General features: G+C 43.4%; 1 protein-coding gene across 2 annotated transcripts in view; it reads right to left on the bottom strand.

Moving 5' to 3' along the window:
* Positions 1-23,517, bottom strand: part of FXR1 (FMR1 autosomal homolog 1) — a 1,545,230-nt gene that overhangs the window by 692,954 nt on the left and 828,759 nt on the right. For both annotated transcript variants that reach the window (XM_044070180.1, XM_044070179.1), the window contains exon 11: positions 21,126-21,212. In XM_044070180.1, coding sequence (XP_043926115.1) covers positions 21,126-21,212 — 87 coding nt within the window. The remainder of the gene's footprint in view (positions 1-21,125; positions 21,213-23,517) is intronic.

The raw sequence follows: 23,517 nt of genomic DNA on the forward strand, positions 1-23,517 counted from the left end.
AGCATCTTTGCCTAGCATAGGTAGTAACCGTTGAAGAGTCAGCATCTTGAACTTTGGTATGTCCAGAAATGTGTTTAGAGTGGAGAAGTCCAGAATTGGATGCCATGATTTGTCTTTTCTGGGTACCAGGAAAAGTCTGGAATAGAAACCTTGTCTCTTTTCCTCTTCTGGTACTGGTTGAATAGCCCCCATGTTCACGAGGGACAGAACTTGTTTCTGGGCCTCTGCCCACTGATTTGGGGGCAGATCTGGCCATCCGTTTGGGACTGGCAATGTGTGGAAGTGAAATGTGTATCCCTGGGATACTATATTTAAAACCCAGTTGTCCTGGGTAATAAGTTGCCAGTTTCATGCATGAAGTGCTAGTTTTCCCCCCAAAGGGGCGGCTAAGAGGTAAGTGCTCGGTGATCGTAGAGGGAGGTCATTGAGACTGTTTACCATAGGGAGGTGCCTTGTTGCTTCCAGATTTGAAGGTGGCGGCACCCCATTGTTTTGTTCTAAAAGTTCCTTATGACTGAAACGTGGAGCCTTTGGAATGTCTTGATTTGACTTGAGCGGCTCTCAAGGGGACTGGAAAGGACCAGTTCTTAGTAGGCTAGTGCCTACTAAATCTTGGAGGTTGGACTTGTAAGAAATCTTTCACAGTTTGCATAGATTTAGCTTAATCTTCCATCTTTTTTAACACTTCTTCAGCCTTATTACCAAAGAGACGGTCCTGTTGTAAAACAGCATCCAACAATTTTATTTTAACATGGTCAGGCAGAGTTTGCTCTTTGAGCCAAGCATGCCTTTAGCACAGATCCAGTTACAGCAGCCCTGCAAGAGGCCTCCAAGGAATCAAAACCACATTGCAAAGTATGTTTTCCAACTTGTTCAGCTGAATGCAATAAATCCTGCAATTCTTTATTTTCCACACAGTCAGAGATTAACATAATTTTCTGTTTAAGTAGTCCCATGATATGCTGTTGATATTTAAGCATATGAAATTGACAGTTTAAAGCCCCGATTGCCAAAGTTGCAGATGTGTAAACCTTCTTACTCCATCTATCCAGCACCCTGGAATCTCTATCAGAAGGGGTAGGATTTTTGGCAGAAGAGACCTTAATGCCCTTGGGACGCTGAGAAATGGTTTCAGGATCAGCATCAGGGTATTTGAAAAGGAATTTATGGGAGTCAGGAATCCTGTAGTATCTGTTTGGCTTACAAGGAGCCGGAGGCAGAGAATCAGGAGTCATACTAGATTCTGAAAAAAACTTCATCAACAATGTCTAGAACAGGAGGTATAGCCAAAGGCCTATGCTGAGAAAGTAGAAGAAAATCCCCAAGTCTCTTTTTAGATTCAGAGAAATCCTGACTTTCCCAGTGGAAATGTTCCCTTAAGGCATGTAAAGTTTCCCCAAAAGAAAAATCCTCAGGGGGAGAGGCAGAAGGAATGGAATCCTCTGTATCAGAGTCCTCATAAGTAGGAATAGACAAATCCTGTTCATTAGAAGAGTCAGAAGAAATAGAATCCTGTTCAGAAGATTCATAATCAATGTCTTGCCTAGGCCTCTTAGAAAGAAGGGGTTGGCTACTTCTGATCAGAGTAATTAAATCTTAAGCCATTTTGATCATTTGTTTTTTAGGCATAGGGGCCTGCACATGTGGCCCAGGCGTCGTTTTTTTAGACACAGATTTAGATTTTGGCCTTAGTTTTGAAGATGACGTCGGTGTAATATAAAAATCTGTAGGCCTGAAAACACCCTCAGAAGCCGGTGCCTGCACAGCGGCTCTGGACCCATCTAAGGGCGAGACATCCGTGGGTTCCATAATTGAAGCATCTCGTGACATACCGGACTCTAAATGGGTCTCAGTAGAGGCCTGCGAATCAGAAGTAGCGGGTATCAGGGGCTTCAAAAGTGCCTCACTGAGTACCGGCGACTGGCTTAGGAGAAGCATTGTCGTCGGTTTTGGACTTCGACGGTCTGTCTCTGTCTTTTTCTTTGCGTTTTTTAGGCATTCCGGTAGTCGGATTGCTAACAGACGACATATCTGGATAGTTAAATCTTAAACCAAAATATTTAGAAGTTAAATATACCGACGTTTAATAGTGCGTTGATTAAATTTAGTACAAAACCAACAGCAAGGCACGTTGTGGTCAAGACTGATGTAATGCCGTCGGCTGCATGTTTTATACCCGATGACCTGATGTCATGGAAGAAGGGACAGCAACCGACGCAGGACCCAAGACTTTGTTAATCAGGCCGACTGAGGGCAACCTGCCAGCAGATTACCCAAATGGAATGACTGCAACAGTGAAACATGAAGCACATAGAGAACAAAAGTATTTAGTGACAATAAGGGCCCAACGACTAATAGTTCAGGCATTGAACAAGGCACAAAACTGACAGCGAGGGACGTTGCGGTCTGGGAATAAACAGGTGACGCAGTAAGAATGAAAATCTCGGTGTGGTATTTGCTTTCCACAGGCAAGACAATTGTTAACTTTTTCTGACATGGGTTAGAGCAAAAAAAAGAATCCCCAATGGGGTACTTAGCTTTAAAAGACTTCAGGATAATTCATTTCGATAACAAAAACTCAGGTAGCGGCCAACCGGCACTCGTGCAAACTGCTTCTGCTTTGGGTTCCTCTGCAAGAAAAACTGATGTAATGGTGTCAGCTGCCTGTTTTTATACCCCTGATGTCCTGACGTCAGACCTGGAGCGACAGCAACCGACCCAGAAATACTAAGTCTCTGGTATTTGGGCCGACTGAGGGCTACCTGCAGGCAGATAACCCAAGTGTGATGACTGCAACAGTGAAACACGAAGAACATCAGCAAGTTGGCTAACCCTTACATACTAGACAAAATTACATTACAAATGTTCAAAATGCTTAAAGGTAAAAGGTGCCTATAACCCAGTTTAAGCTACTGCAGCAGTGGTCATTTGAATACCTACTTTGGTTAAGTATACTTGTACAAGGGTAGAACGTTCTCTGTACTGGTAATTGCTGCAGTAGCCTCAGTTACACAGGTAGATTAGCATAGTTTAAATTAACTGGAAGGTGGAAGGGGAAGGGTCCAGGAGCCCTTGGTGAATGGTCCTAACAAAGCTTATTCTAAACCACGAAAACAAATCTAATTTATAGTGCTTTGTTAAAGTACGCACAAAACACCAAGATGATTCTAGAGTCCAACCCTTTTCAAAAAGCCATAGATGAAGCCAAGACCCTGTCTCTGTTAAAAATGAGATATGATTGACCCACCATAAGAGCTTGCAAGTTCTATACTCCAATTCTTAAATAGGTCAGAGCAATCAGCAAAACTAATTTTCATGTTAAGAACCTCAAGTCAGCCACAAACATGTTTAAATGGAGCAAGTGTTGACTTCTCTAACTCAAAATTAAGACCACAAGGAGGAACCACAGTTTTTTTTTTTCTGGAAGGCATCTTATGTACCACCCCATTCAAAAACATTTTCGCATGAAAATGTACTGAAAGAGAGTGATCCATGGGCAGACATGCTGAAACGGTCAAGAAATGAATCTTGATAGAGAAGTATAACAGGCTACAGAATAATAAAAAAAGAGAAACACTACCCCTGAGTGGGTGTTGGTTGTTTTGCTGGCACCAACTGGAAAACCCTTTCCATTTACTTATATATGATTTTCTAGTAGCACGCTTTCTTGCCTCCATTAGTACCTGCTGAACATCCTCAGAAAACAGATGCCCAAAAGGTATTTTAGACACTATCATTCAGGTAGTCAGTTGCAGTTGTTTGGGAGTGGGACTTAACACCGGTGTTCGTTTGTGAGTAAACCCAGTCTGTGAGGAAGGTTGTCATAACTGCCCCTGGCCAATTGTAAAAGAAGGGACAGCCACTGTTGCTTGGACCACAAGGGACTCACCACAATGACCTTTGAGGATTCCTTCTGAATCTTCAGAAATACCCCGGATATTAGCAGAAAGGGTGGAAAAGCATACAGAAACATTACTGTCCAAGGAAAAGAAAAGGCATGTCTTCCTGCGTGGAGTCCTGGAACAGAATCTGGTCAGGTAATTGTTTAGAGGCGGCATAAAGGTCTACCAGAGGAATTCCCCACAGAGTGATCAAATCTTGGAAGCCTCCCCCAATCTACTTTCCATTTGTGAGCGTCTTCCTTTGCCCTGCTCAGCTTGTCTCCCACACAATTTTGCTCTGACAGAAGGCAAGATGGCCGTAGAATGAGATTGCGCTGTAAAGCCATAGCCCATGCTAACACAGTTAGTCTGCAAAGCGGGTAAGATCTAGTTTCCTATTTCTTGTTTATGTACCATATCACTGTGGTAAGTAAAAGTAATGTCTTTCGGCTTTTCCCGATTAGGGGTCGCTACAGTGAAACTCCTGTCTGTTAATGATTGGCAGTGGATTTTTATGGTGCTGAGTTGCCGGCCTGACGCCCAACCTTCAAAGAAGGCACACCCATTCACGCTCGCACCTACCTGCATGTTTTTAATGGCACTCAACCACGGGGAGAAAGTACAGTTGTGTATACCTACCATAAATGTAGATGTTCGAGTGTCTTCACTGTTGCAGTCATGACTGTAGGGTTCTCCCCTGCTGGCAGGCAGTCCTCGGTCGGCCAGAATCCCAAAGTCTGGGTCCGGCGTTGGCTGTTCAACCATGCTCCCTGACGTCAGAGCACCAGGAGTACAAAGCTGACAGCCGACGCCATGTTCTCCAGTTTTTCTTGCCCCAGATGTCAGGAGTCCCAAAATGAGAAAGGTCCTATATCCTTTGCAAATACACCTCAGAAGAATGGTGAAAAAAGGAACCACACAAAAGCAAAAATAAGAGGGGACAGGAGGGAGGGAAACCCAGACTGCAACAGTGAAGACACTCTAACATCTACATTTATGGTAGGTGTACACAACTGTACTATGTTCATTGTGTTTCACTGTTGCAGTCATGACTGTAGGGTAGAATCCCAAATAAGAATGAAAGGGAGGTGGTCATAAAGTAGAAGGGGCGGCTAAAAGGCCCTGCAAGACTGCAGAAGCAAAGCCTGCCCTAGACTTAGAGTAGAGAGGTAGATTGTAGTGCTTTGAAAAAGTATGCACTGAACTCCAAGTTGCAGCTTCCAAAATGTCTTTGGTAGGAACTCCCCTGAGGAAGGCAGCAGCTCTGGTGGAATGAGTCCGTATACTCCCTGGGATCTGCTTTCCATGGTGTGAATAACAAAATCTGATTCCATGAGCAATCCATTTAGAAATTATCTGTTTTGAAATGGCTTTACCTTGGGAACTTGAAGCATAAAAAACAAACAATTGCTCTGATGTTCTGATGTCCTAGGTTCTGTCCAGGTAAAAACGTAGTTGTCTGTGTACATCCAAGGAATGTAAGATCATTTCCCCTTCATTTTGAGGAGTGGGGAAAAAAGTTGGCAAGTGGATAGTTTGATTTAAAGCCACTTTGGAAACCACCTTAGGCATGAATGTAGGATTAGTCCTCAAAGACATCCTGTCTTGATGAAAAATAATATAAGGTTCCACAGCCATAAGAGCTTGCAACTCTGAAACTCTCCTGGCAGAGGTCAGGGTTAACAGGATGGCTGTTTTCCAAGATAAAAACGATGTCAGAAGAGGCAGCAGGCTCAAAAGGAGGTAAGGTGAGCTTTTCCAAAACATAGTTGAGATCCCAAGCAGGAATGGGCGGAGAGCTAGGAGGTCTTAAATTCTTAGCTCCTCTGAGAAGCTGTCTCATGAGCTGGTGGGAAAAGATTGGAGGGTCCATATTACAATGAGCGGAAATAGCAGAGGCATGTATCTTAATAGAAGAGAAAGAGAGACCTTTATGTAAGAGATCTGTCAGGTAAAGTAAAATCAAAGGAATGTTAGGAAGAAGAGGATCAGAATCCTGAGCCTGCATCCAGGAACAAAATCTTTTCCATTTTCCTGCATAAGATTTTCTAGTGCTAGGACATCTGGCTTCTAAAATGACATCCATAACCTGCTTGGGTAGGAGAGAAGGAATCAAAGGCCCTGGATTAACCAGGCCGCCAGGCTGAGAGTGCTGACATGGGAGTGTAGAACCTGACCCTGATGTTGGGACAGAAGGGTCGGAATCTGTGGTAAGACCCAAGGGGGCTCCAGACATAGGTTTTTCAGAGTGGGGTACCAAAACTGTCGAGGCCAATTTGGGGCCAACAAGATTATCATCTTGGGCTTGTCCTGTTTTATCTTAAATAATACCCGTGGAAGAAGAGGAAGAGGCAGAAAGGCATATCCCGAGAGGTTTCTCCAACTGAATGATAGTGCATCCACTTTCCAAGCTTGTTCGTGGAAAGTCCTGGTGCAAAAATTCTGTAGTTGATGATTGAGATGGGATGCAAAGAGGTCTATGTGAGGACATCCCCAGACTGCTGTTATCATCCTGAATATTTCGGGGTCCAGCATCCATTCGTGTGGATCCGAAAGGTTTCTGCTCAGACTGTCTGCCAGGAAGTTTTGCTTCCCTGGTAGAAACTGAGCTTGAAGGTCCAGATTGAAAGCTAGAGCTGTGTTCCATAGATCCATGGCTAGTCTGCAAAGGGGGTAGGAATTAGATCCCCCTTGCTTGTTTATGTACCACATAACTGTGGTGTTGTCTGTCCGTATCAGTAGTTGTCCTGGTTGTAGAAGATTCCTGAAGGCCATTAGAGCTTTCTGAACGGCTAACATTTCCTTTAAATTGATATGCAGGTGCTTCTGATCCTTTGTCCAAAGGCCCTGCAGACAGTTTCCCTGAAAATGGGCTCCCCAAGCATAATCCGAGGCGTCCGTGGTTAGAATCTGAGTGTCAGGAGGCAGACAGAAGGGTTTCCCTTTGTTTAGAGTACATGCCTTGGACCACCAAAGGAATTCCTTTTGAAGACAAGGCAGGACGGAGATCAGTATGTCTAAACTGTGGCAATGCTGAGACCATGCACTTTTTAGGTACCACTGTATTTTCCTCATGTGTAGTCTTGCATATGGTACGAGACGGATGCAGGAGGCCATGTAACCCAAAGCCTGCAGGAATCTCCTTGCAGATAGCTGAGTTAAAGTTGCCAAGGTTTTGAAAGTTGAAGCCAGCAGAAACTGTTTTTCGTATCGTATGTCAGAAATGCCATCTGGGTTGTTGTGTTTAAAGAAGCGCCCAGAAAAATTATATGTTGTGAGGGTGTCAAATTTGACTTTTTTATGTTTACAGCGAATCCCTGGAACTCGAGGAGATCCTGAACAAACCGTAGATGCTGGAGTAAGACCTCCTTGCTGTCTGCCTGAATAAGACAGTCGTCCAGATAAGGGTAAATTTGAACTCCCTTGAGTCTGCAGTAAGCTACTACTGGAGCCAGGCATGTGGTGAAGACCCTGGGTGCAGTAGACAATCCAAAGGGCAGCACAGAGAATTGAAAGTGTCTCGATTCGGCCTTGAACCTGTGGTATTTTCTGCATTCCTGCCTGATGGGAATGTGTAAATATGCCTCCTTTAAATCCAAAGTTACCATCCATGCATTTTTGGACAGCATTGGAAGTAGCTGCTGTAGAGTAAGCATCTTGAATTTTGGAATCTCTAGAAAGGTGTTCAAGACTGACAGATCCAGAATGGGTCTCCATGAGTTTTGTTTCCTGGGGACTAGAAAGAGCCTTGAGTAAAAACCTTGTCCCATCTCTGAAAGTGGAACTAGTTCTATGGCTTTCATAGCCAAAAGAGCTTCCACCTGGTTTAAGGCCTTTGTCCATTGATGTTTTGGAAGGTCTGGCCATCCGCTTGGCCTTGGCAGGGTATGAAAATGGAATTTGTAACCTCTTGAAACCACATCTAGAACCCACTTGTCTTGGGTTATGAGTCCAATTTCAATGAAAAAGAGAAAGTTTTCCTCCGAGAGAGGCTTCCAGGCAAGAAGTTCCTGCAGCCCAACAGAGGGAGTCATTGAGTCTGTTGCCTATGAGTTTGTGGCCTGTCCTCTCCTCCCCTAGGGGTGGAAGCAGTCCACTGTCTTGGTCTATAAGAAGCTTGTGTTTGAGGCCTTCCTCAGGAGCGTCTATATCTACCCCTCTGAGGCCTGTCTGAATTGGGAAAGGACCAATTTTTTGTAAGCCAATTCCTGCTAAATCTGGGTGGCTGTACTTGTAAGAAATCTTTAACTGTTTGCATGGATTTCGCCTTGTCCTCCATCTTTTTAATCACCTCTTCAGCTTTTGATCCAAACAAAATATTATGCTGAACAGGAGCATCCAATAATTTAGCTTTTACTTGTTCTGGCAAATTTTGTTCCTTTAACCATGCATGCCTTCTAATAACTGTGCCAGAGGCAGCAGCCCTACAAGAAGCCTCCAAGGCATCAAATCCACAGTGTAAACCATGCTTCCCAACTTGTTCAGTGGCATGCAGTAAGTCATGTAATTCCTTATCATCTGCACAGGCAGAAATGGAAGTAAGCTTTTGTTTTAAAACAGACAAGAGAAATTGCTGGTACTTCAGCATATGAAACTGACAGTTTAAAGCCCTAATAGATAAAGTAGCAGAAGTGTACACTTTTTTGCCCCATCAAACCTCCCAACCGTACCGAATAACTCGGATTTTACCGAGTTTTGGGTCCAAATACTGGGGTGCCACGATTCACGAGTGGCACCCCTCCATTTCCGACTTTTCCCAGCTTTAGTTCTTGTTTTATTTTTAAATTTTCCAACGTTTTTTTATTTTGCACTGACGTCATCACGTGCGTGATGACGTCAGCACGCCAGGGCTATCAGCCTGTCGGAATTGAGCTTAAGTGCTCCAAGGACACATTTCCGGTTTTCCCTGTGATCTGCGAGTGTGAGCAGTTAGCGGGTTATTCAAACGAGCGCTTTAGCGCTTCAGAAACAAGTTTCAAGCATTAAGCTGCTCCATCTGCCAGTTCGAAGTTATTCTTCTTCGAAGTTCAGAAACAGCTTCTCGGCTCGCTCTAACTAAGATGTTTTCAAATGGATTCTGGGCAGCATTCAGGCATTCGGGAACAAGTCAGGTAGGAAACCACCCCTTAAAAAAGCCGAGAAAAGCATGTTGTGTTTACCCTTCTCGGGTCGAGTTAAGGTATATGCTTTAGCTGTGCGTTGTGGAGAAAGGATTTTGACGGCATTTCAGAACTGTCAGAGTTAGAGGAAGTAAGCTGTCGAGGCTGAAGAAGGTGGCGTGTGTTAAACTGTGCTGACAATGTTTGCAGCGTGGGACTTCTGGCATCGGCTGTCTTGCCGAGTGGCACTTGGGCCAGCCTAGTGAATGTTCATATCTGTGTGTAAGAAGACTGTCTTAGCAGGGATTTATTACTGTTCTTTCAAATGAGATGAGGCAGAAGGTAGAGCAGGCTTGGAGCTGATTTGGGCTTTATTTGTATACCCGTCACCGTGTCTTGAATAACTTTTCACTGCGAAAACAATTTCCTTTCAGATTGATGTCGCAGATTTCGGCCAGTCATTTGAGTTTCTTTAAATCAGTCGGAACGTGTTTTGTGTAGTACCTATTTGAGGTTGCTGGTCTAATTTTCTAAATACTGTACATAGAGTCCTGGGTTCAAAGCTTTCCAGTAAAATGCATGGTGAACACAACATTTTATTCTAGCAACTTTACAAAATTATACACGCAATGTTTTAAATGTGTCCCTGGTAAGTCCCTAGCCACCACCACTTATGAGCTGTGTCAAGGTTTCTTGTGTTAAGAGTTGAGAGCTATGGTGAGACGTGAGAACTGAATTTGTATTTCCTAATTATTGGCTTTGTTTGTCCAGGGTTTTTGTGCTAAAAGGTTGAGAGCTATGGTGAGAAGTGAGAACTGAATCTGTATTCCCCCATTATTGGCTTTGTCAAGGTTTTTTTGTGCTAAGAGGTTGAGAGCTATGGTGAGAGGTGAGAAATGAATTCACTAAATGATAGCCATTAAGTTTCAGTTTTCCTGTGTTTCAGGAAGCTGCTGATTTGGCATAGTGGTATGTTCTGACTGTAGTGCATAGGGTCCTGGATTCAAAACTTGCCAGTGAAATGCATGTTGGTAACACATTTTATTCTAGCAATTTTTCAAAATTATACAAGCAATGTTTAAAATGTGTCCTTGGTTTTTTGACCTTTTGTCCCCACCCCCAAAAATGAAATTGAAAATAAGTACAATACACTGTGCAAGATGCCTATGGCTTACAATACTGTCATTCTATTTATAGTGTGGGTGTGGAAGTAGACTTTTATGATGGAAATGTTCTGAATTGGGCAGTTTTGTCATTATTGGTTAATGTGTCTTGTTTCATTGCCTACAGTACAGCCTACTGGAAAAAAGTTCTGACAATAAATTTAAAATGTGCTCTCGCAAGTGTGTTGTATTATACAAGGAATATAATTTAATGAAGTCAGGAAGGTTTATCAAAGGAAAGAACACATGCATGTTTCTTGTTTTGTGTGCAAGGGGCAGAAGATTTGAAAACAGCCCAAAGGTAATCTTTATCCACCACTGGCCAGATGCATTTTCTTTGGATGTGGTGTGGGTTTCAATGCTGTTTCAATGAATATAAGTTTCAAGGACAGAGAAGTTTTAATGCTAAGCCTATTTTCATTGTGAGACAGTATTGCTTTGTTTACCAGATGTTAGTGCGCCTACATTGCTGTACAGTAAAATGTAAAAATAAAATCCAAATAATCATTGCAGAAGCAAAGCAGTATGCACACATTAGTGTCTATGGCAAATGGGGCAAAATAGCCAGGTAATGGGACATTGGTATGGCTGCAGGGGGACTCTGGTGCCATGTTTTGGTTGTCTGTTCTTCAGTTTGTGTTTGAAAGTTGGTATCCCATGATTCCATTTGAGTGGGCGGGGTTACATAATTATGTATGCAAATTATATGTTAATCAGCGTACAGATTTGTACCTATTTTTCATGGGCCTTGTCCAGATTTTTGATGTTCCCAGGTTGAGAGGTATGTGCCCCATCTTTCTAAAGATCTAGAATCCTTCTCAGTGGGAATGGGTTTTTTAGCAGAAGCGGCCTTAACTCCCTTAGGACCCTGAGAAATGGTTTCAGGGTCAGCAGTAGGGTTCTTGTATAAAAACTGGTGGGAATCAGGAACCCTGTAATATCTATCAGGCTTAACAGGAGCAGGAGGAAAAGAGTCAGGGGTTAAGTTAGCCTCCAAAAAAGCATCATCCACAATATCCAAAACAGGAGGAATAGCCAGGGGTCTATGTTGGGGAAGAAGAAAATCCCTTAGTCTTTTCTTAGATTCCGAATACTCCTGTCCTTCCCAGTGGAAATGTTCCCTCATTTCATGCAAAGTTTCCCCAAAAGAGAAATCCTCAGGGGGAAGAGGCTGAAGGAATGGATTCCTCAGCATCAGAATCCTCATAAGGAGGGAAAGAATATTCCTGGTCAGAAGAAGAAACTGAAGAAACAGAAGCCTGATCAGAGGAATCATAATAAACTTCCTGCCTTGGTCTTTTATCTGGAGGGGGATGTGAACCCCTAATCATAGTAAGTAAATCCTCCGCCATCTTAAGTAACTGTTTCTGTGACTTGGGAGCTGGTTCAGAAGAGGCCTGTGTTGCAGTCTTTGATTTGGAAGGAGTCTTTGCCTTTGTCTTTGCCTTTATTAGAAGCTGAGTAGGCCTGAAAACCCCCTGAAAACCCCTTCGGAAGCCGGTACCTGCACAGCGGCTCCGGACCCATCCAAAGGAGCATTGTCCGAAGGTCCTGCAATAGAAATATTCAAAGGCCTAGTTGGCTCCTCGTGGGAGTCCGTTTTGGCCATCGGTTCTGAAATGGCCGACGACAGGGGCTGCAAAAGCGCCTCACTGAGGACGGCCGAACCTGAAGCTGGCTCCGTTTGTGCGATATCGTCAGATTTGGACCTCGGAGGCCTGTCTTTGTCCTTGCGTCGTTTGTGAACTCCGGTAGCCGGAACCATATCTGACGACATTTTGTAGTTAAAACGCCTACCGAAGTAATGAAATGCAAAATCGTACCTTTGTTTAATTGTACGTTGATTGAATCTAGCACAAAACCGACAACTAGCTACGTCGTGGTCAGGCCCTAAGCAAGGAATACAGTAAGAATGAAAATCCTTATGAGGTATTTGCTTCCCACATGAAATACAATTATTAACTTTTTCTGACATCGGACTGGAGCAAGAAAAAGTTTCCCCAACGGGGTACTTAGCTTTGAGTGGAGAAGAAAGTCTTCGGACTGAAGTTTTTCAGAAAAAATTGTCAGGAGTCAGCCGACCGGCACTTGCGAACTGCTATCACCACACGGCAAGAAAGACTGGAGAACATGCGGATGCCGGACCCAGACTTTGGGATTCGGGCCGACCGAGGACTGCCTGCCGGCAGGGGAGAACCCTACAGTCATGACTGCAACAGTGAAACACGATGAACATCATGCCGACTCCACACAGAAGGCACTCCAGCCGAGAATCGAACGGGAGAACCTCTTGCTGTGAGGCGACAATGCTAACCGCTGCACCACCACGGCATATATCATATCACTGTGGTACTGTCAGTAATTCTTGTCCCAGAGACTTTGCACTTACTTCCCTTGCCACTGCTCCCCAAGCAAAGTCCGAGACATTTGTTGTGACTGACTGCTTTGAAGCAGGAGGGGAGAAGGGCTGACCTGGATTTAGGAATATTTGATGTCTCCACCAAGTAATTTCTTTTTTCACAAATCCCAGAACTGGAATTTGAAAAGACAATGGGTTTTGGTGCTTGGGCAAAAGAGATTTCAAATATCATTGTATTTTTCTCATGTTGAGTCTTGCAGATAGTATCACAATAATCATAGATGCCATGGGACCCAGAACCCAGACTTCTTTCCTTGCAGTGACAAAAGTCTACATGGAAAATCCCTGGAACAGACCTAAACATATATCAATTTATTTTCCATGGAAGGAAAGCTCTTTGTACTGAAGTGTCTACCAGGCACCCTGGAAACACAACCCTATGAGATAGAGTTAAAAAGACTTTTGAATGTCTTCTTGGAATCCAGCCTGTGTAAATCTCTCTTCCCAAGTGAGAGACACCTCACACTTCGGGAAAAGACTCTGCAAAGGTCAGCAAGTTATCTAAATTTGGAAAAATGTGGATACCCTGTAGCCTGCAATGGGGTATGACAGGAGACCAACAGTTTATGAACACTCCTGGAGCAGTGGACAGCACAAAGGGGTAAGGTAAAGAATTAATAATGTGATCCAGACACACAAAACTTTAGAAACATCTGAAATCTAGATGAATAGGAATGTGATGATACAGCTTTTAAATCTGAGGTTACTAAAAACTCGAATGAGGAGGAAGGGGTAACAAGTTGTGAAGTGAAAGTATTTTGAACTTGGGCACTATCACAAACTGATTCAGAAAAACACAGGTCCAGAACCAGTCTCCAGGAGTTCTTTCTTTAACACTAAAAACATTCTTGAATAAAATCCTTTTTTCAACTGGGAAGGAAGAAGTGCAGTTGTGTAAAATCTTACCATAACAGTAGATGTTCTTATCTTCACTGTTGCAGTATTTTTCACCTATGGGATTCCCTGTCATGGGTAGCCAGATGTCCGTCCAATATACCAAAGCCTACTGTTGCTTTAAGGTACGCAGAGTATCACAAGTACACTCCTCGCAGAGCATAAGGCATAAAGGTGACTTCCACACGTACCATAATCGGAACTGATTGCCCCAGTAGGAACACCAGTCTAAGGAAATCCAGGAGGTAATCAGTACATCCAAGAAGGAAATCTTGGGAGATGAAGGAAGGGAGTGAATACTACAACACTGAAGGGAAGGACATTGACTGTTATGGTAAGGTTTTACACAACTGTACTATATCTTTCCATTCACTGATTACAGTATTATTCACCTAAGGGAGAGTGCTAAAGCTCAAGATGAAACTTGGGAGGAAGAAAAAGCAGTACAGCTCTCTAAGAAGTCATGAAGGATGGCCCTAGCAAAACCAGCTCTAGCTTTGGAAACTCCATCCAATTTGTAGTGCTTGGTAAAAGTATGTTCAGAAGTCCAGGTAGCTGCTTCAAGAACAGAATTAGTATCTAACCCCTTGAAAAAAAGCACCAGAAGAAGCCACAGCTGTAGTAGAATGAGCCTTTACAGAAGAAGGAAGGCTCTTACCATGAAGCATATAACAAAAAGAAATAGCCTTTGAAATCCAAGAAGAAATAGTTTGCTTGGATACAGCTAATCCGAAGGATCTAGGATGGAAATAACCAATCAGATTTTCTAATAGCCTTAGTCTTATACAAATAAAAACTGAATTGTCTATGCACATCCAAAGTATGCAGCACATTCAAATTGGCAGACTACAGGGAGGGGGAAAAAGTAGGCAAATGAATAGACTGATTAAGTAACAACTCATTAACCACCTTAGGCATAAAAGAAGGATGAGTATGCAAAGAGACCATGTCCTTAAGAAATACCAAAAGAAGGACAAGCTGTAACGGCTTGAAGCTCAAACACCCCTGTGGCAGAAGTGAGAGCCAATAAAAGAACCATCTTTCAAGAACAATGTTGTAAAGCAGCAGGCTCAAAGGGAGCCTGAGTCAACTTTACCAAAACAAAATTAAGATCCCAAGGAAGAGGAAAAGGCTTCCTGGGAGGTCTCGTATGAAGGACTACTTTAAGAAACAAACGAAGACAAGCATAGATAGCAGATACGTGGGTCTTAATAGAAGACTAGGCCAAACCAACATCGAGCAACTCACACAAATAAGACAGAACCAAAAGAACATCCGCAGTAAATGGGTCCAGGTTACGACAGGGACACCAAACAGAAAACCTCTCATTTGGATAAGTAGGATTTCCTAGTAGTGGGCTTCCTGCAAGACCTTCAACACATTCTCAGTAAAAAAAAAAAAAGGTGTCTATATGGAATCAAACTCCTATCACCTACAGTGTCAGTTGAAGAGTGGACAGGGTGGGATAGATGAGCGCACCCTTGTCATACATTAGTAGATTTATCCTGTGAGGTAACTTGTGATGACTGCCTTTGACTAAATGCAGAAGAGGGAACCAATGCTGTCTCAGCCAAAAGGGACTCATCAACAAGATTTTGGGAGCATCCTGTCGAATTTTAAACAGGACGTTTGGAATGAGAGGAAGGGGAGGGAATGCATAAAAGAAACTTCCCCTTCCAAGAAAAATAGAGGGCATCCACCTTCCACACAACAGGACCTGGGACTCTGGCACAAAATAGAGGAAGTTGTCTGTTCAAGGGGAGGCAAAGAGATCTACTTGAGGAGTACCCCAGTGGTGGACAATGTCCAGAAACACATCCTTGTGAAACATCCATTCATGGGATTGCATTAAGGACCTGCTCAGAGTGTCTGTCACAATGTTTTGACCTGAAGGGATGTACACTGCCTGAAGAATCACTTGATACCTGACAGCAAGATCCCAAACCAGCAGTGTCAACCAGCAAAGAGGACAAGATCCTGCTCCATCCTGTTTGTTTGCATACCACATCACTGTTGTGTTGTCTGTAAACACCTCGAGAGGTCCCGGGAGGAAAGAGGATGAAAAAAACTGAAAAGCCAGCATAAGAGCTCTCACCTTTTTGATACTGATGTGCTCCTCCTGTTGAAGAGGCGGCCAGACCCCCTGCACCTTTAGGGAGCAAAAGCTGTTCCCCATCCCATGTCTGAAGTGTTTGTGAACAGCTCCTGAGAAGGAAGAGGGGGATGAAGAGGGAGCCCTGAATTTAGGGAACTGCTGGATTCACCAGTGAAGTTCCTTCTTAAAACAAGGTAGAAGAGGAACCACAAATTCTAAAGAATGTGCATGCTGAAGTCAAACTGACTTCAGGAATCAATGAAACTTCCTCATGAGAAGTTTGGCCAGAGGAAGCATAGGGATGGCGGATGCCATGAATCCCAGAGCTTTCAGAAACTCCCTGGCTATAATGGAAGTCAATGGAAGAAGAGTTTGAAAGAAAGAAATGAGAGTTTAGGCCTTGGGAGGAGATAGAGATGGCAGTATAGACTACAATTGAATCCTGCAACCAAGAAAAACATGGTCCTGAGAAGGAGTCAGAAAAGACTTTTTGAAGTTTATTGTAAACCCCAGGCTCTGAAGAATAGAGACGGTAAAATGGAGATTTTGCAACAGGTTCCCTGGAGAGGATGCCTGAAACAGCAGGTCATCCAAGTAGGGAAATACTTGGATCCCCTGAAGCCTGCAAAAAGCAATCACAGGAGTGAGGCATTTGGTGAATACCCTTGGGGCAGCAGAAAGACCAAAGGGCCAAGCAGAGAACTGAAAATGCCAGGAAGCAACAAACAAAATGCAAAAACACCCTGAAAAGAGGATGGATCAGTATATGAAGATACGCATCCTTGAAATCCAGAGATACCATATAAGCCTGAGGAAGCAAAAGAATGAACAGAGATGGAAGAGACAACATTTGAAAAGTGGGCACCTTCAGAAAAGTGTTTCGATGAGATAGGTGTAGAACTGGTCTTCAAGTGCCCTCTTTCCTGGGTACTAGAAACATCCTGGAGTAAAACCCCCTCCCCTTTGGGGCACAGGCACTGCCTGAATAGTACCCAGAGTCAAAAGGTCTCGGAGCACCTTTGGAAAAAAAGGATGGTTGTTCCCGAGGAGGCTGAGGAATGCCCATAAAAGGGGGAAGGGATTTCCACATCATGAAATACCTCTGGTGAATAATTTTCAGAACCCAGGAATCCTGAGTAATCTGTAGCCAAACAGGAAGAGACAGAGAGAGGCAAAGAGAAAGAGGAACGTGGCTGGGAAGAAATCGATAGTCAGACAGCACCTGGTCTGTCAGGAAAGAAAACTTCTGAGTCCCTGAAGTGTGAGTAGCCTAAGCAGGAGGAACCAGTTTGCCACCCTTTTTGCACTTAGGAAGAAGGCAAGACTGCGTTCAAACAAAGGCTAGCTTACTGAGGTAGTTTCTCTGAATTTAGGAACAGGAGAAACAAACATGTTTGAGTTCTTGTAAAGCCTTCCCCTGAAGGGGACTTAAATCAGTAGCAGCTTCCCGAAACAAGCATTTACCATCAAGGGGGGCATCCATCAGCTTAGTCTTGACATCTTCATACAATGGTTGAAGCCAAAGCCAAGAATACTTCCTCATCACTGATCCGAAAGCAGCAGCCCTAGAAGAAGCCATCTGCTGCATCATAACTACACTCCTGATGGAATGATGAGCCACCTGTGAGGAAGTCCCTAACAAGGAAAGAGCAGACGTTTTACCCTCAGAGACTGGAAGATCAGATATAACCTGACAAGCCCGAGACAGAAGAGCCAACACATACCTGGACATATGGGTCTGATAATTAATAGCCCTAAAAGCCAAGGTATAAACAGTCTTACCTAGCCTTTCTATGGTTCTGCTGTTTTTATCAGAGGGCAGCAACTTGGGGGAAGGAAGCAACTGACAGGACTTGTCAGAGGCTACAGACACCACTGACGGGTTTGCAGAAGGACACTTGTACAAAAAAAATTACAGTCCTCGGGTACCCTATAAAACCTGTAAGGTTTCTTGGGAGCAGGAGGCCAAGAATCAGGACCTTTACAGGCATTAGAAAACACATCCAATAAAACAGCAGGAACAGGAGAAGGTTTAAGAGATTCCATCTGCAACAACTCATAGTACCTCTTATGGATCTCAGAGAGCTGAGCACAATCCCATTAACAAAAAAAATCCATTATCCTGGAGATTGTCCCCCCAAAAGAAATCTCTTCAAAGAGAGTATCAGGACTGGTAGATTCCTTTTCCTCTGACCCACAGTCCAAAGAACAAGGTATTTGAGAAGAATAAGCATGGGATTCCTCATCAGAATCCAATTCCTCCTTAGAGGAATTCTGTTCTCTGGGTCTTTTAAGGGGAGCAGAGGACCAAGGGGGAGCTTGAACAGAAACACCCTGAGGAGGTTTTAATGTCATCAAAGCACTAAACAAACCCTGAGTGAAAGCCTGCCACTCACTCTGTGGATCCTTAGGGGAAGGAGAAATATGTTTAGTTTTTTTGTTTTTTCTTTAATGGGATATCTGCCTTAAAACATAGAAGCCTCTGACCCAGGACAACATTCAATAATAGCAGCAGAAACTTCTTCCCTGACTAAAATCTGAGTAACATCCGTAGGCCCCTTGGAAATGATCAAAAGTGGTTCCCCCTGAACGTCCAAGACAGAAGTCTGTAAAGCATCCTCAGATGTGCTTAAAGCCAGATCCCTGCTATCCTACAACTCGACTGGGGCAGAGGAACCCAACTACAAGGCCAGGCAAACCTCCTGGCATTCACTCACCACAGGAGAAATGTCTGGCGGAGACTGGACAGTGAATGATTCCGGCCTAGGCTTCTTAGCCTTCTTCCTTGGCAGCTGTCTCTCCGGGAAGGAAGTTCCCTCCATAGTATCTTCAGCGGGAGGTTTAAGTTGCAGATTCTCCAAATACAGTGACAAGGAAGAAAACCTACTACGTAAGGTTTTTGGTACATAAGCCTGACAAATGGAACAGGAAGTATGGTCGTGCAAGGTGCCAAGGCAAAATAAAAATGGTTTGTGGCGGTCTTTATGGGGAATCTGTCTCCTGCACTGGCATTTACCCTTCTTGGATGATATGAAACTCCACAAGCAACCAAAAGACAAGTAAAAAAGAAACCTCAAAGGGGCACTTATCTGCAATGGCTCGGAAACCAGCAATTGAAATGTAGGCATTCAGACCGATGATCAAGATATGGTGTTCAGAATGGAGGCAAAGAAGTTCTGAGGCTCGAACATCCGGACGTCACCTTTATGCCCTACGATACTGCAAGGAACTTATGTGTGATGTACAGCCTACCTTAAAGCAACCTAAGGCTTTAGTATACTGGCTGGACGTTGGGCTGCCTTACGCAGGGAATCCCAAATGTAATGAACACTGCAACAGTGATATGGAAGGACATCATCTCTTCTACCACATACAAGCTTTCGTTTCTCAGTACTTGCCTTCCACTCTGTAATAAACTTCTTGATCCACTAAAAGGTAATTATAAATAAGCACTCTAAGTATATTAACACAATGGGCATTTTACAATAACTTCTCATTAGCATTAAAAACGTGCACAGTGACTGGTCGACCCAACCAGCATGCCGGTTGTAAAACTGGGCATATACCAATGGAAATAAGTCCATCCACTGAAGTACCATTGAGCAGCCAGAATCTTCTATTGATATATGCTACAGAGGACAGACAAAATACAAGACAAAATCAAGTACATTGTGCAAAACTAAAGAAACAGAAATGTACCTGATTTTCCCTGTATTTCTCTGAAGTCTCGGCAGCCTATTGTACCTCTGAACTGTCTGGATTTTTGGAGAATGTCCACATACTTAAAAAAAAAAAAAAAAAAAAAAAAAAAAAAAAATGTCCATCGTATAATAGTAATAACCCACGAATGGGTGTGGGTAATTCTGGATTTACCCACGGCTGCCTTTGTTTGATCACTCAGTCTTCATCTGTTCTGTTTACGTGGGTGGTATTTTCCTGAGAGGTTACTCTCTTCCTTCCTTTTTCTGGATGCACTTTGTCCTTTCCACTGGATGTCCTAATTCTCCTGTCACTAGAGTTGAGAGCATACATACATCACCTTTATGTCCTAGGCTTGCGTGGGGAACATACACCTGATGTATGACATTCCCTAGGTAATAAAGACTTTGGTATACTGCCTGGACATTGGGCTATCCTTGGTAGGAGATCCCATAAGTGATGAATACTGCAACAGTGATGTCAAAGGACATCTGGGTGCTACCAAAGCTCCTTCCTCAGAAACTCCAGTACAGGCTTCTTGCAGGAGGGAAGAGGAAAACAAAATGGTCCAAAGAGCTCCTTTTCTGGCTAAAAGCCACTGAAAAGTATGGGTTACCCAAAGAAAAAGCCAATAAGGAGGGGCTTCGGCCTAGTTATTCCTGTCTCAAAGACATTTACCTTTAGATACCTTGAATACTCCGGGGGAAGCAGAAAGCCATGATCTCTGCTGGTATGAGTTTGTGTTCAATGGTGAATGCATGATAACACTGAACATCAGGAGATATGGAGCAGCGCACTGTGTGGTGAGAGGTTTGTACCCAGAGCTAGTTTAAGTTTTCACCCTAACTCTTTAAAGTTGCATTCCCATGTGCTCATCAAATTTTCATCAGATATAAATAAATAGCTTGAAAATGCCCTGAGGCATGAACCCCTGGATGGGAAGGACAGGTGGACACGTGGGACTGAAGAGCCAACTCTCCTGTGTACCTCTGACTTGTCACCAGATGACTCAAGGAACTGATCTCCCATTTCAGGCTGGTTGACAAAGGGCTCTATCAAGTCACCTTTAAACAGGCCAGCACAACAACCTCAGCAGGCAACCCCCCAAAGAGTGACAGCCAACAGTGCACTACTCAGCATCCTGCAGTTTCTTGTCTGAGGATAAGGAAAGGTTTGAGCTTGAGCCCTTGCTAGTATAAAGTGACTTTCCTGCATGAAATGGTCTATGGCTGGCTGAATGTTAGACTTACTTCAAGGGAAGGAGTTTCATACCTGGAACAGACCTCTGACTGCTTGTCCTTGTGGGAATGCTCTGGCTTGCAACTGAGTCTGTGAGGAGGGCCATTTTGCTGGGCTCCAGAACACAGATTCCAAAAAGAAGGATGTCTGGACTGGAGAAAGAACTTCCAACGTGGACTTTAATTTGCCAATATGAATAGTAGTTGGAGAGCCAGCTTTTAACTGCAACGTGCTTTCATTGCCGAACCTCTGGGTAACTGTAGCAGTTGTCAACACAGTGCTCTCTGAAATAGCACATGCAAAGTTGGTGTAAATCATGGTTGGTATGACAGTCATACAGATACTCAACATGTTAAGGAAACAAACAGGACTTCAAAGATCAGGATTCCAAACTGTGCAAGGAGGAAAAAAGTTGTACAGATGTACATCTAGCTAGCCAACACTTCACATCATGGTGCATATCAGCAAATTACTGGAGGACAACATTAAACTTAAGTTCGGTCAAGAATGGTGAGCATAATTTGATAAAAATTTTCTATGTACACCTAAGTGTGTGTGTGTGTGTGTGTGTGTTGGAGCACGAGCTAGTTCAATAAGCAAAACAAGACCTCTCAAAAAAGTAGTTTTGAAACTTACCTTAAGGTACGCAATGTGGTACTCCAAAAGTACTTGAGCATTTCCGATATTTTCCATGGTACCAACAAATATGAAAGGCACCATTTCCTGAGAAAAGTACACAAAAACAAAACCCATCAGCTGCATATTTGAGCCCAAAACTGTTCACTACAAGCACATTTACCGAATGAAATTAGCAATTCTGTACAACAAACTCTTGCAAACATTAAGTGAGTTTCATGTTTTGCTCAATTTGCCCTCATTGCCTATCAGTTATTAGCCTTCTACCTAGTTAAACATCGTATATGTTCCTCACTGCCGGGCTGAAGGTCGACTAAGAAGGGCTATCAATCGGAGAGCCATCTCATATGTGTGTGTGTGTGTGTGTGTGTGTGTATATATAATATATAAATATAAATATAAATATATATATATATATATATATATATATATATATGCTCATAGGTAGGTACTAGGCTATTGGCTCTAGGGCCTATATAAGCCTAGCCAATAAGGTAGCCTGGCTTTTGCCACCCAAGAAAATTATTTTCCTGTGCCCCTGTCAAGCAGAGCCACGGAAGTGATCCCCGGGGTGAATTTCCCATCTCCCATCCAATCATCAAGATTATTCCTGAAGAGTGCTAATGAGGAGCTTTGCTTGATATTGATAGGTAGTTTGTTCCAGAGTATGGGAAGTCTCTATCCCTCCAGCATGTTCTGTTTATTGTGGTGACAAGGTTTAGGTCCTTAGAGCAAGTAGCTCGGAGGGATTGGGATGTCATAATGTAGAGCATATCCAACAGCTCTGGGTTTGACATAGCTTTGCATGTTAGGCAGAGATCACCACTGAGTAGGTGATATGCGACAGAGTAAAGCTGGAGTTTTTTGAGACGGTCTGCGTAGGGCATCTGTTTGAGGTTGGTAATCCTCTTTCTGAGGTACTTCTGTGGCCTTTCCAGTTGTTGTAGATGTCTTGTGAGGTACATACCAAAAGGAGCATTGTACTCTATAATGAGTCTAATGAGTGATGAGTAGAGGGGAACAATTACCTCTTTTTTCCCGGATGAGAAACCTTTTGTGATGAGGTGTGCCACGTAGAAAGATTTCCTGACTACTGTGGCGATGTGATTATCAAAGAAGATACTACTCTCTACCTGTATCCCAAGGTCTCTTATCACACTTTTGGTGTTAAGTAGACCACCGCCTATGTGGTAGTTCATGGGTACAGAGTTTTTACCAAAAGGGATGACAATGCACTTTTTGGCATTGAGCTTCAGGCCATGGCTTTGATACCAGGCATCAGTCTCAGTAAGGCCCTTTTGTAGGATGTCCACATCATTAGGAGTTTTCATTATAGCTCCTACTTTGCAGTCATCTGCGAACTTTGTTAGCCAAAGATCTTCTGTGTTAGCCTGTACTTCAGAGAAGTAGATACCAAACAGGAGAAGACCTAGGACTGAACCCTGTGGTACTCCACTTGTCACTGGTCTGAAGTTGGATTTAGAGTCTGCTACTTTCACAGTGTGGGTTCTCTGTCAGTGAGCCAGTTGGCAACCCATCTTATGACATAGAGATTTATATCTAGTTTAGTGAGTTTGTCTACAATTCCAGAGTGGGGGGGATGGTGTCGAAAGCCTTGCTAAGATCTAGATAGGCTGTGTGAACCACCTTACCCTCATCTACGACTTTGGTGACTGCTTCAAAGAAGTCTATCAGGTTTAGGAGACATGATCTGCCTTTTACAAACCCAAACTGTGTAGGGTCCAGAGTTTGGAGATTACCAATGTCATTGTTTATAAGTTCCATGATGACACGCTCCATAGCCTTGCAGACCAGGCTTGTTAGACTAATGGGGCAGTAGTTCCCGAGGTCCGTGTGGGTTCCCCCCTTTGTGGAGTGGGATAACCGTTGCTTTGAGCCATTCAGTGGGCACAAAGCCTGAGGTGAGGCTATGATTGAACATGGTACTTAGGTGGGGTGCCAGTTCGTTCTGTAGTTCATGTAGAACGCAGCCTGGGATGTTGTCAGGTCCCATGAATGCTGTGTTCTTGGCTTTGGAGAGTGTGTTTTTTACCTGTGTAGCCGTGATTACAGGAACTTTGCATTCTTCCGGTATAGAGATGGGCCCTTTAGGAGATGAGAGAGGGGAAAAGTTAGCATTGAACCTATCTGCTAGGATGTTGGCAATATCAGTTGGTTCTGTATATTTAGTGCCATTGTGGTGCAACTCAGAGAAGATCTGAATGTCGCCATTAAGATTCTTGACACAGCTACAGAATGCTTTGTGGCTGTCTTTAGAATCAGTGGCAATTATGTTTTCATAACTAGCTTTGGAGGATTTTATGAGGGGTCTCAGCTTCTTACTGAGGCTGACCATGGAGTTCCTTCAATCATGGGATTTTACTCTTTTTTG

This window comes from Protopterus annectens, chromosome 4.part1 (genome assembly GCF_019279795.1).
Source record: "Protopterus annectens isolate FY-2018-M chromosome 4.part1, PAN1.0, whole genome shotgun sequence".
In the NCBI taxonomy this organism is placed as follows: Eukaryota; Metazoa; Chordata; order Ceratodontiformes; family Protopteridae; genus Protopterus; species Protopterus annectens.